Below are 14025 nucleotides of genomic sequence, written 5' to 3'. Positions count from 1 at the left end.
TTCAAGCATGTTTTTACTGGAAGTGTTGAGCAGTTATTTAAATTAATATTTCCCTTTACTTTTAAATTGCAACCAACAAACTACTGAAGACATGATTCCCGCTTTGCAAGCAGAGTGACTTGAGCTAATGCTAATGGGAAATACTGAGGCATACCATTAAATTTCTAGACAGCCTCAAGTTTTCAACAAGACCAAGAAGTACCACTGTGCCACTCAGAGACTATTTTGCAAGAAGTAAAATGTTAGCAAAGAAACTAAATTTTCCTTCTTTTGTGCTATTACTAAGTCTCATTTGGGTTGTACACATGAGATGACAAAAAATTAAATATCTATTTTACATTCAGAAAAACAGGGAGGGAAAGAAAGGAATGAAGAGGAAAAAATAAAATTAACTGGTTTACCTGATACTGTACAACACCTTTCCAGTTTTAGAAATCCTCAGCAACTTGTTGTCTGTTGTGACATCATGGAAGTTTGCTCCCTTCTCATTGGCAAAGAATAAATCTGGCTTCCAAATAGAATCCAACATAGAGGGATCCAAATCCAGGGAATCATCAGGATATTCGCTGTAAGCCAGACGTGAGTCATTCCACTGCTGTCTCAAAAAAATGTTCACTCTGTAGTCCTACAGAAACGTCATGTAAAAAGGTTACTAAGCCATCAAAATTAGAAGCTCACTTTAGTTTTATGTTCTTAGATTTACTGAAGTACCAGCATTACAGCAAACATTTGTGTTATCCTTTGAACATCGGAGTTGTCATTCAAAAATAAAGTTGTCAAAATGCTGCATTGAACCAAATTAACACAACTGGTACATTTTCCAAATCAAAATCCCTTCAGTGATGAGAAAAATATTAACTGCAATCTCCGCAATTTAACATAACCCTCTTTCAAATGTTGTGGGTTACCTAAGAGATATTTGGAAATTAAAAAAGCATTGCAGCTAAATATATATACAATTTTATCGAAGATTCTTTAAAATTACCAATTTAAATAAATTGATTCCAAAATGTAAGTCATTTATGTCTAACATTCTCATGAATAATTTTTAAATCCAGTGAAGCCAAAATTGTATAGAAGAAATTAAACCACCACTTCTTATTTACTACTTGTTTCCTTTTCCTATTTACTGTATGATTTCTGTGTATGTTCCTTCATTTACTCCTCCCTGTCTGCATCCATTAAAATTGGCCTGATTGTATTCTTCTGCTTGGTGGTCTGCTAGTCACAACTGGGACAGGCAGCAATTACTTACAGGTTCATTTAGAACCAACACTGTGTCTAGAACTGGTTATTAAAGAGGAGTGCAAAAAGAGCTTTCACATTCTAAACTCTGCAGGGAATGGAAAGAAGCAAATGCTTGCTCTCCTTATCCCAGGTTTCCATAGTCAGCAAATAAGATTTTTATCTCTCTGAAATTGCTATCTAAAATTTGTTTGTGAACACTCTCTTAGAAATACCATCTACTCTTCCTCTAAAAGAAAAAAATATTTAATAATATTTGTATTGATTATATAATCTGAAGGAATCCTTTATCAGATAATTCTGCTGACAGTATAAAGCATTAACATTTAGAATTTGCATTATGGTAGTGGATGCACATTAAAATGGCAACACTGTGCTTTTGACTTGGAAAATGTATGACCTGACCAGGTTTTAGTCAGGCAACTGAACTGAGTAGAAAAGAACTTATCACCCTTGAAATGTAGATAAATATTCTCACTCTGGTCAGAGCTGCAGAAAGCAGCTTGGCCAATATGCAGACCCTGTGAACGAGCCCCTCTGAGCTTCAGTTTTCACCCCGTTTGCTCCCTGGGGTGGTGGTGAGGTGTGCCCTGACAGAATATTTCTGACATCCAAACTGATGCAGATTTTGAATCCAATGGGAAGATGCTTTACAATCTCAGCAGGTGAATAACTTTTCTTTCTTTGTTTTTCATATTCATTTTGCTCTTGGGTAGATGGGATTCAAAACAGGAATGTTGACTAATCAGAGCAAAACAGACCTGAGAGAGGTCTCAAGAACAGCATTTACTAAAGATACTTTCAAAAGCCTGTATCTGTTTTCACAAGTCATTGTACTTTTTATAGTGATCTTGTTTCAGACATTTAAATATCAAATAGCTACTTGCAGTTCTGAGCTTATAAAATGTCATCACATCTTGTGAGTATACACCATCCATAATCATACTATCCCTTATTTCTTGGTCTTAGAAACTGAGAGTGTCTTATGTTTATAATGTGTCTTTAAGCTTGTATTTAAGTATATATGTGTCTCAAAGTTTATATGGGACAGCTTTAGCTATAAATCCAGGAATGCATTGATTCTAATTCTGCAGAAAAGTAGGCAAGAGCAACTACTGATAGAATAAAATTGCTACAACTAGTTGTGAGACTGCCTTTAATTCTTCATTGTAATATGATATATAATGAAGGCTATGGAAAACAGTGGGATTTTTTTCCCCCATGACATAGAAATCATAAGTCAGATCACTAAATTATATAGAAATATCTAAAAATTGCCTTGATAAACTTCAGTGGTTGGTGATTTAGATAATAAAAGACAGTCTGAAAAACCTTTATTCATAGAAAGGATTGCATATGATAATATATATTATACCAAAATCATAAATAGTGCCAGTAAGATTACCCTATATTTTTCAATATGTCTCCTCATAATTTTATCAGTCATCACAACAATAAATTTAGAAATGCTTTCCCTCTGCAAGCTTTGTTGTTAGAAGCAAAACAGAACTGAAATCTTTGCTTACGTGTGATAGGCTTTGCATATATATGGGTAGATATTTAAATGAGAAATAGAAATATAAATACAACATGCACATCACAGGAACAGCATTATTTTTTGCTCCTATGCTTGCTGTATAAGCATTTGGGTGGGATATGTGTTTACACAGTCAGACCTAATCATGTGCAGAATTTTGAATTTACTTTTCCTGAGCTACCACTGTAACTATGTTTTGAAGAAAAATTCTCTTGAGAATGGTAGAACAGCATAGAGTTGAGGCAGACTACAGTGTGTATTTTGCAAGGTCCTCAGGGTAGAGGTGTGTGGACTGTAGTAATGCACTCCTACACAACCACAAGTACACCTACTCTGCAAATTCTTTCTGACAGCACCACCACTCTGAACAAGGAGTGTGGACCTGAAGACTCAATCTCAGATGCAATATCAGGATCAGCAATAGATCAAGGCAACCCAGATAAACAGTTTTCCTCTGTTCTCAAGACATAAGCTCAGAGTAATACAAACATACTGAAAGAATATTAATCTGATTAGATTTACTAGCTCTATCCAAAGATTGAGGGAGTAGATGCACAGATATACTTAGCTTGTATTATAGGAATGTAGATAGATATCATTTTTTATCAAATCTAAATCCAGATTCACAGCCCAGAGCAAAGCTGGATCCCTTTGGTCTCAGGCACTGCTGTGGCAGGAGGAGTTCAGGGAGCCCCCTGCCCTGCTCAGTGCAGCTTTCTGTCTGAACCAGCACTTGTCTTTAGTCTGAGCTTTCCTCCCATCTTTCCCTCCAACAGCAGGGATTGCCCAGGAGTTGAGTTGGGAGTCTGAAACAAACAGCAGACTTAGCTGGCCTCCCATCAATAGGAGGGGTTGGTCAAAAAGACTGTCTTTCTCTAAATCCTCAAGATGAATGCTAACTGAAAAGCAGGGGTTTGATGCCCTATTCCAAGGCCATGCAACAGAAAAAGCACTTGGCTACCTATGGGCATAAGCATGCAAAGCATCCCCAGTGGCTTCAGTGGAAGCCTTTCATTTAGCTAAAAGTACACATGTGAATTAATCAGGATCTAATAAGCTTATTTGTAATTTTGGTGGGTTGATTGTTGTTTTTTTGTTTTTTTTTTTTTCTCTAGATGGTAGATAGTATCATACAGCCAGCCACAGCAAAGTTTTTATAATAAAGAAATGGCAAATTTTCTTGCTAACATAAGTGTTCAAAACACAACTGGAGTTTGAATCATTTACCCTGACAGAGAACCTGCTGCATAGTGTCACTCATTGATTATAGGGCATAACAACATTAAAAATGTCCTCACAGTTAGTCATTTCTGTAATTAACAATTAGCTCGTCAATATACAAACCACTCTCCACTTCCCCTACAGCTGATAGCTAAAAAATCCTGGTCATTAGGAACACTGAACATCTAAATTCTTTGGGATGCTGCCCAGGCTGATGTAGATTACTCATCTGTAATACTCAACCGCAGTCATGCTGTACAGTGACTTTTCTGCTGAATATTGCATGTGTAAATACTTCCAAAAATAGATACAGAGTTTACTCTCATAACTGCTTTATTCAGTGAAGTTATTCAGAAATATCTTTTTCTCTTTCTGTGCAAGTTAGGGCTTATATTAAAGACAAAGAAATCAAAGAAAATTTTCAACTATATCATCTTGACTCTGGCCTTTTTTTTTACTATTTTCATTTTGGTATAATATATATGTCGTTTAATAATGAAGAAAGACATTTCTTTTGCAGGAAAAATTATCTATTGGGATGCTGTCCCTTATGTTCATTACAGAGCAGAAAGACAGTTACATCTGCATTTTATTTCTCTAGGTCTTTGGGGATAAAACTCATCAAGAGTATATGGAATTCATCCATCTGAATCAGCATAAAATCCTGGTTTATTTCTTAATGTAAGGTTTTAGCTTTTAGAAGGGTGTACTGGACATTGGGGTTGTGCTGGCCTTTCACATAGGGAGAAATTTTATCCTGTACTGTGTGTCTTAATCAGAGAAGAGAAACTGCTCTTGATAGTGTTACTGAGAAACTGGCTTACTGAATTTAGTAGATCTGGGACTGTAATCCTGTTTGCCATGTTAATGCCTCCTACTGAAAGCTTCCCTGAGCAAGTTTTCATCTTCCAAGTTTCCCATGAACTGCTGTGGATGCTCCAAGTTACAGTCTGATAATGTCCCTTCAGTGTAAGTGCATGGTTTCACCAAGCACTCCTCTCCTATGAGACACGAGTGTCTCTATTGAATTTGCAATCCAGGCTTTTAAATGAATCATTTAATTTTATGTCAAAACTATCAAGAGCATTTTATAGGGAAAATGATTCCTAGGAGTCAAACATACTTGTTATTTATCACAAGGGATGCCAACAATCTTACCACATGATTATGTCTATTTTGGAAAGGCAAAGTAGTTGGAACAGTAACTGATGTCTGCCTCTCAGAGCAGACTCTTAAATCTAGTCACAGTAGTCATTAAAGAAGAGACAACATTAAGAAAACCAATATCAAATAATTGAACAGCATCTTAGAGAAATCTTTTCACACTTTCAGCAGATATAATGAACAAAGCAAAATAAGAAAGCCAATAGTCTTTGTTTTTGAGTACTTGGATGTTTGGCTGTTTTTAGCAAAATGTGCTAATGAACATTGGAAAGGTGCACATTAACATATTTGATAGAAGGTAAAATGCAATGAGGGGATTTAATCAAAGCAATGAAGGAGTCTAATTAATGCAATCAGCATTGGGTCGTGCAAATATTTTCATTGAATGCCATCTTGTAAAGCTGGTGATGTGCAGGATTTTTTGCTACTTAATGCTTTGCTGATTCTCTACACACTGGGATCAACAGACATGTCTGGGTAAAAATGCTACATTCACAGCTATCTTCTCAGAATCCTTAAAACACAGGAAAACAATTAATGTTTTCCAAAAATAATGAAAATTAAGTCTGTTGAAAATTACGTTGCATCCTGATATGTTTTTTTCCCCCGTCATTTTTAAATTACTTTAGTTTTCTTTTAAGATGTTTTTAAAATTTTAGAAATACATAGTCTAAAGGATTAACTTACATGTTTTATAGCCCTGTATGTTACAGCTTGTCATTTATAGCAAAGTCTTTCCCACACTTTTAAAGAAAGTACTAGTACTAGCACTAAAGAAAAGCAATAATTTTCTTTTTATCTCTAGAAAACATGAAATAACAGGTTGGGTTTTTTTAAATAAAATTGTTTAGGAGCAGAAGATTTGTGCTCCTACATTCTTTAATCACCACTTACTAAAATGATGGCATGAATTACAGTTGAATCTAAATTAATATTAAACAAAATACATAAGTCAGGCTAAAGATCTTCTCTTCCTTCAGAACGCAAGGCCTGCAGGGCAGTATCTATTCCATTTTATAAAAAAGCTACATTTTTGTTTTACTTCAAGTGGGTAGCAAGTTCATTTTTAATCACCAAGTTCTCAGTCCTACTGGAAGCCAAGCACTTTTATTACCACTGGCTTCAGCAAATCCGGAAAGACCTGGATGCTGTGTAGGAACCTCTGGAAAAAAGAGCTGTGAAATTACTACATTGTAATTTCTTCAAAAGTGCCATAGATATGAGCACATAATAATTATTATGAGTTTATTACCTTATTATGATAAATCTTTCAAGAATATCTCTGTGGATTAACCCACATAGTCAGGTGTATGTAGGCTTGAATAAAAAACAGATCTTTTTTTATTCTCTTTTGAAAATGATTTAAAAATCCAGCATCTTTTTTAATAGAATCAGATTTTTTTTCCTAGCAAATATTGAAAAAAGATAATACACTGACAGACTTTAAATTTAGAGATTCACCAGAGTTTAAAATAAAAGATGGATGAAAATTTTAAGTTTTTCTTGGTTTAATTTTGTTTATCTTATATTTTTCTATTTTTAAAATTATTTTTTAAATTTTTTTTCTGTGTTCTTTGCATTCAGTCAAAATACAAATTTCAGTACGATGGAATCCCATCATTTCCTAGTACTAATTTAACCTCAAAATACCTAAGTCTTATATCCACATGTTCTAGTCATTTGACTGAAGTTTTACACTTGCTTCTGTGACTGATGTGGCTGCAGTTCACAGAGATCCATCTCAGTTAAACCAGAGCACATTCTGCAGCAGCAGGTAATTCAGCATGTGGTATAAAACACACTCAGATATGGTGCACTTGTCAGGGAAACCCACAGCTGAGCTCCAGCCATCGCTTTGCCTCTTCAGAGCTCATGAAATCTGAGAAAGCAGGTTTGCACACACCTACATCTGCTGCCATCACATCACTACAGACTGTGTGTGTTTAGACTTGATAGGCAAGTTTAATATATATATGTAAATATACACTACTTTATATATTTATAGATATCATTATTTTATATTTATTTTATTTTGCTTTTAGTAGGTTTTTAGTAGCTTCATAACTTAGTAGATGTCCCCACATCCTGAGCATTTCTATTCTATATAACATCCCACTCCTTCACAAGATGGCTTCAATGATCAGTCCCACTCACCATTGTAGTTTCTGCTATTGAACCAAAGCTGTTGATAAATATGTTGCAGGTAACATTTACAGGAGGACCTGCAAGTTGAACAATAAATAGAAAAATTGACAGGTTGTGTTCATGACATATATTAAGTATTGTTGTTCTCTTGCCAGTGGCATCATAGCACTTACCATTGTGGTTTCTGTGACTGATCCAAAACTGTTGATAAAAATATTGCAAGTAACGTTTACTGGAGGACCTGTGGAATGCAATAAAGATGTTGCAATATACATTGAAACAAAAGTACAGATCCCTCAGCCTCCGTACAATCTGGTACAAATGTGGCTGGAAACAAGTAGAAAGTGAGTTTTCCCAAACAGCTCACGTAAATTTTCATCAAAAGAAAAACCTTATCAACACTAATTTATTTAACCTGGTTTCAATGTAATTTGTTATATAAACACACAGAACTACATCCTTGCATTTAGAGATTCACGAGAGAATTGAGTGAGGGCTTTTTTATTATCCACAGTACCAGCACAGAATACACTTTAGCACTGCAACCACTCCTCTCTCCCTTTCCCTTTCCTCCAGAACTTAAAGTTAAAAGGTTATCTCTGTACATTTACTCCACTATAGGCAAAGGTTTGCCACTGAAATTCCCAGCAAGAGAAACTTTTCACATTGACTCCAGTCTACAAGGAGCTCTTTGTGCACCTGATCTGAAGTGTCTGGCTTGCCATAACTAAATATTTTAGCAATATCTGTTCTGGCTTGAACAGATAGCTTTCATTAAACAGATATTTGTATTCTCTTCCCTCCCACCACCTTTGCTGTTATTCAGCAGTCACTGACGTGTGGTGGAATGAACAGAGACATAATATTTAATTAGTTGCCTATTAGCCTCCTTGATTTTTTAGGTGTGATGAAATAAACAGGGGTTCCCAACAGAATCAAAAAGGATTAATGCTAAAGGCCTGAATTTCAGTGACAAAGAAGTTGGTACAAACATTGAGCATCAAGTACTTGCTTCTTTTGTCATTATTATTTTTAATCACATCATTTTCCTTGTAAATGAAAAATGTCCTTGCAGAGAACATAAATATCCCCATTTTGTTATAATTCAGATCTGAAATTTATTTACAAAAGATGGAAACACTAATTCTTTGAAAAATGGAAGAATAAACTAATGAGTCTAGTGAAAACCACTGTCAACTGCCTGAGAGCTAGACTACCCCCCCTTAAATGAAACAATCATGTTGGTTTTGGGAATAAAAACCACAACAGTAATATGTTTTGAGGCTGTTAAATTCCAATGAAGTGTGTTGTTCACCTCAGGTTTTTACAAGAATTGGTTTCAAAACACTTCCTTTTTATCTTGCAAATGTATTTTCATTTCCAATACCAAGTCAAAAACAAGCCAAGAAGTCTGCGATTTTCCCTCCGTGTTACCATTTTTGTTCCTTTGAATTGGTGACATTTCTACTAGCTGGGCACCTTGAACAACGTGTTTCTCTTCACGCAGACATACTGAATCACTGAATCATTGAAGCTGGAAGGAATCTCCAGAGATTGCCCAGCCCCTGCAGTCCATCTTGTCCCAGAGCAGGATCAGCAAGAGAAGGTTGCTCAGGACTGTGCCTCATCAGACTTTGAATACATCCAGAGATGAACACTCCACAGCTTCTCCAGGCAACCTGTGCCAGTGTGCAGTCACCCTCACAGCAAAATGCTTCTCATATATTTAAGTGGAATTCCATGTGTTTCAGCTTGTGTCCACTGCCTCTCGTCCTGTAACTAGGCACCACTGAGAGGAATCTGGTTACCTCTTCTTTACTTACACCTCATCAGTCATTCATGCACATGGTTGAGATTCCCCAGAACCATTTTTCCCCAGACTGAGTGGCCTCAGCAATCTCAGACTCCTCTTGCATGACAGATCCTCCAGCCTCTTAAACACCTTCATAACATTTTGCTGGACCCTTAGCAATAAGTCCATGTCTCTCTCAAACTGGGGAGTGCAGAGCTGGAGTCAGCATTCCAGTTGTGTCTCTCCAGTTCTGAGCAGAGCAAAGATCCCTTCCCCCAGCCTGCTGGCCATGCTCTGCCCAGTTCAGCCCCAGAGTCCATTGGCTGCCTTTGCTGAAGAGACACGTTGGAGGCTTGTGTTCAACTTTGTGTCCACCAGGAGCCCCATGGCCTTTTCTGCAAATCTGCATTCCAGCTGGGCATCTCCCAGATTGTTCCTTCCAAGGTGCAGGTCTGCATTCCCTTTGCTGAACACAGTGAGGTCCTGTTGGCCCATTTCTGCAGCTTTTCATGGTCCCTCTGCTTATCAGGACACTCTCTAGGACATCAACCATTGCTCCCAGTCTCCTCTATCCTGCAGGTTAGTTGAGGATGCACCATGTCCCATCATCCAGGTAATGAACGAGGATGTTGACCAGTGCTGGCCCTGTACCCATGCCTGTAGTACAACAGCACTGACTGGCCACCAGCTGGACTTGTGCTGCTGATCACAACCCTTTGAGCATTGCCATTCTGTCAGTTTTCCATGCCCTTTAGCTGGTCTGTTCCAACAGCCTGTTCCATGTTGTGAGGGACAGCAACAAAAGCCTTGCTAAAGTTGGGGTATACACTGCTCTGCCCTGATTCATGAAGACTTTCAAATTATCATAGAAGGCTTTTAGAATTCCAAGGAATGATTCAGAAATCCATGTTGACTACAACCAGTCATCTTACTGTCCTTCACATCTGGAAATGGCTTCAAGAAGGATTTGCTCGAGGCTTTGAGGTAAGGCTGGCCAGCCTGTAACTCCTGTATTCTCCTGCTTGTCTTTTTCAGAGTTAGGAGTGACATTTCTCTTTTCCACAAGATTAGGAACCTCCACCAGTTACCATGACCTTTTAAAGATAATTAAGAATGCAACCACCCAGCTTCCACAGCTATGCTAAGCACTTGTGGATGTTCCCTATGTGGTCTCATGTACTTGTCTATGTCCAGTTTGTCTAGGTGCTCTGTAGCCTAGTTCTTCACCACGAAGTTTTTATTGATTTGGACTTTTTAACAGGTCTCAGTGGCATGGAATTCCTGAAGACCATTCTTGATGGTGAAAACTGTGGAGAAGGAGGTTGTCAGCTGTTGTCTTGCAAAGGCTATCATATGTGAACATCACAGTTCCAGCTCCTGAGTGTGATCAGAACCTAATAAACACGCTTAACTACGTTAGGAGAACGTGGCTTACGTATGTTAGGAAATACGATGCCACATCACAGACTGCAGCCCAGATGTGCAGAGTAGGTACATGCCAGAGCACTGTATTTTACAATAAAGCAAATACCTCCCTCTCTTTCCATATTTAATTATAATGTCTTTTACTTGCCTTCTGCTGGTAGAAGTGGAACACTATAAGAACTCAGTAAACTCAGTAAAAAAATAGAGAGATCGGGTTTGTTCCTCACCTGAGGATCTTGAATATAAATGTCTATGGACCTGATTAGATGCATCCCAGAGCCTTGAGGGAATTGTCTGATGTAGTTGTCAAATCACTCTCCATGGTATTTGAAAAGCCATGGCATCAGGTGAAGTTCTTGGTGGCTGACCAAAGGGAGGCATTGCACCATTTTTTAATATGGGAACCCTTGGAAAAGGGGACCCTGGGAATTACTGGCCTGTTAGCCTGACCTCTGTGCTTGTGAAGATCACGGAACAGATCCTCCTAGGAGCTGTGCTAAGGCATGTGGAGGACAGGGAGGTGACTTGGGACAGCCAGCACAGCTTCAACAAGGACACGTCTTGGCTGACCAACTCAGTGGCCTTCTGTGGTAGAATGACTACCTCAGTGGCCAAGGGAAGGGCTACAGGTGTCATTTATCTGGACTTCTGTAAGGCCTTTGACACAGTCACCCACGACATCCTGCTCTGGGAATTGAAAAGATATGTAAAATTTGTTCAGCCTGAAGAACAGAAGGTCCCAGGGACACCTTATTCTGACTTTTCAATACTTAAGCAGGCCTGTAAGAAATATGGGAACAAAATTTTTAGTGGGGCATTCTGCAATTGGACAAGGGGTAATGGTAAACTAAAACACACTTTATCCTATAAGATTTTTCTAATCTAATTGTTCAATTAAAATGAAAGCAGCAAACTTCTGTGAAGCATAGCCAAGGTTTCAGGACACAATCTAAAAGTCTCCAAAGGCAAAGGAAATAATTAATTTGATTTACTGCCTAAAATCTAAAAAGAGTTGACATTATCTACAAAAAAATGAAGTAAAGTATACTTTATAACTAAATCCTTGTCTGCCCCTAGTTTTCCTTTTGTCACTTCCAGTACAACAAGGTAACAGTCCAAGTGCCTTTCAGGGACATTCAAGGTAATCAATGTGTTCTTTGAGTCATAAGGAAAATGTTTCTCAGAAGGACTCAGGCAAAAGAAACACCAAACCAAGCCCAAACCAGACAGCTAATGCTCAAATCAACCTGAAAGTAAATACCTGGTATTCTGATAAACAGCTAAGATACCGCCTCAGCTCCCTTCAGCTCCCTTTCCCCTGCTTCCCCAGAGGGGCTGGGGCTGCTGCTGCTGCGGCTGCCAGTCAACAGGGCTCTCTGATACACTGCCTTCTTGAAAAACCCTGACATTAGAATGTGTCACACACCTCTGGGGCTTCGGGGCACTTAACACTCACAGAAAGGCCCTGGCACTCATCTGCTCACCTCACCCACAAGAAACCTGAATACACAGAATCTTGCCCTGAATGTGCTGCAGCATGTTGCCTCAAAGCTCCTGTACCCAAGGTGTTTGTGATCTAATTGCCATCTGGCTAGAGAATGAATCTTTTCCTCATCAGCTGCCAGAGGAGGTGAATCCATCCCAATGAGCGGAACAGTCCCCATATGGAGTGATGGGTGCTGAAAGAAATACATTTGAGCCCCATCCAGCTCCTAACTGCAGCCTCTGCTAAATATTCTTCAGTATTGATAGCACATGGTCACAAATCTTGCTTCATTGGGTATATTCTTGAGAAGATTTAGTCATACTCCTCCCCTGAAGACGATCTTAACTGCAACTAATCACATTTACATCCTCAAGTTCATCCCAACTCTCATCTTTTTTGGTGCAGAGTTTCCAGGTCGCACCTGGCAGCCTTTTCACATTAATTCAAACCATATAGCTAAATTGTCCTTACTGGGAAAGGAATATTATAATCATACAAGAGATTTAAAATGATACCTGTGCACTTGCCAATTTTCTTCGATATGTGTATTTATTAAGGGATTTTGTAAGGCAAACTAAAATACAGTACACATAAGAACTGTTGGCAAAGCAGAGACGTGGAAGCAAAAATAAAAGATAATGAGGCAGAACCACCTTATCAATTACAGTGGAAATATTGGCAAGGTATTTACAGATCTGCAAGGATCTTGTATCTTTTTCTATAAGTAGCATTTTCTGGTCTACCTTCTCAATTCGACCCTTGTGCCAGTGCAGAGTTTTTTTCTCACTATCTCAAATACAGAGGAGAAAGATGAGCCAAACCTCCCTTCTCCCCTTACCATGGAGAGCAGGATAATTAGGACTATTTGAAAAGACTAAAATCAATCCCATCTGAGTGTGGAGATAGAGCAGGAATCCAGGAACAAAACCAAAGGGCTAAGTGGGGAGGCAGTGATCCCACCAGGGACTGAGAATCCCATTGTCTGTAGGACAGGGATTTCATGTCCGAGCTCAAACAAGGGATATGATCAAAATGTGGATGGTGGCAGGACAAAGACCCACATGCTGACCTGAGCACCAGTAACACACATCCTAGGACAGCAGGGAAGGATAGAGGAACTTGCTGGAGATGGTTTTTTAAATGCAAGTTCTGGAGACAGCTAGAGTTTTAGAAACCATTTATCTCCAACCAAACTGAACAGCCTCCAACATCAATCAGAGTCCTCATGAGACCTGAAACACAGCAAACCCCTATGGAGGCCTCTGCTTCTGCAGCTGCAGTACCACAGGTGCCTGAATTACCACTTCAAGAGCTTGCCAAGGCACCTCTCCATGGCCCTGCAGGCACATCCTTGTACGTCAGACAAGGATAAACTGCTGCTGGGACACCTCAGCTGGCCATGGTCATTAGACAGAGACAAGTTGTTCATTACCCCAGCTCCTTCCCTGCTCAGAGTGTAGCACACAGAACAACTGGAGAAGGGCTATCGAAGGCAGCTGAGCCAGCCCTGTGGCCAGTGACCATGGGTATTGGGCCAGGGAGACAAAAGTGGCTTTGATGCACTGAAAAAGTTCCTGAGACATGGGGAACCTGCAGCTACTCCAGAAGAAGTGCAGCTGCACACTTTTCCAAGGGCCCATATAATGGGCAGTCCAAACCATGACAAGAAAATTCACACAATTTAATGAGTTTGCTTAAGGTTATAGTAAGAAATCAGGAGGCAGGCCACAGGTAGCCTTTTTTTGCAAGCACCTAGGCAAGATTTCTCTCCCTATCATTTTGCCTTTGGGCAAAAGCAATCTTTCCCTCTATTTAAGCATCATCATCTGATTAGAGTCTTAACAGCTCAGTCAGAGGAGGCAAAATTAATGGCACCAGGACCACATAGTTACCCTAAGGCTTACAAATCAAGGTGACATTTTTTGCTGGGTAGTGATGCCTTTCCTCTATGAGGTTGTCTTTCTATGGGATTTCTGTCAAGTTCATCACTCCAACTGCCTAAGTATAATC

The 14025-nt window shown here is 38.9% G+C and overlaps 1 protein-coding gene across 3 annotated transcripts in view; it reads right to left on the bottom strand.

The window, feature by feature from the left end:
• GLRA2 (glycine receptor alpha 2) overlaps positions 1-14025 on the bottom strand; it is a 122026-nt gene that overhangs the window by 89972 nt on the left and 18029 nt on the right. The window contains exons 2-4 of one of the 3 annotated variants that reach the window (XM_063392873.1): positions 7486-7553; positions 7322-7389; positions 402-625 (exon numbers count right to left, since the gene is read on the bottom strand). In XM_063392873.1, the coding sequence (XP_063248943.1) occupies positions 402-625; positions 7322-7324 (227 nt within the window). In that variant the 5' untranslated portion in view covers positions 7325-7389; positions 7486-7553. The remainder of the gene's footprint in view (positions 1-401; positions 626-7321; positions 7390-7485; positions 7554-14025) is intronic. The other 2 variants (XM_063392874.1, XM_063392872.1) reach the window with 2 other exon arrangements.

The sequence above is a fragment of the Prinia subflava genome, chromosome 3, assembly GCF_021018805.1.
Source record: "Prinia subflava isolate CZ2003 ecotype Zambia chromosome 3, Cam_Psub_1.2, whole genome shotgun sequence".
Taxonomy (NCBI): domain Eukaryota; kingdom Metazoa; phylum Chordata; class Aves; order Passeriformes; family Cisticolidae; genus Prinia; species Prinia subflava.
This window is presented reverse-complemented; position numbering and strand designations above follow the sequence as displayed.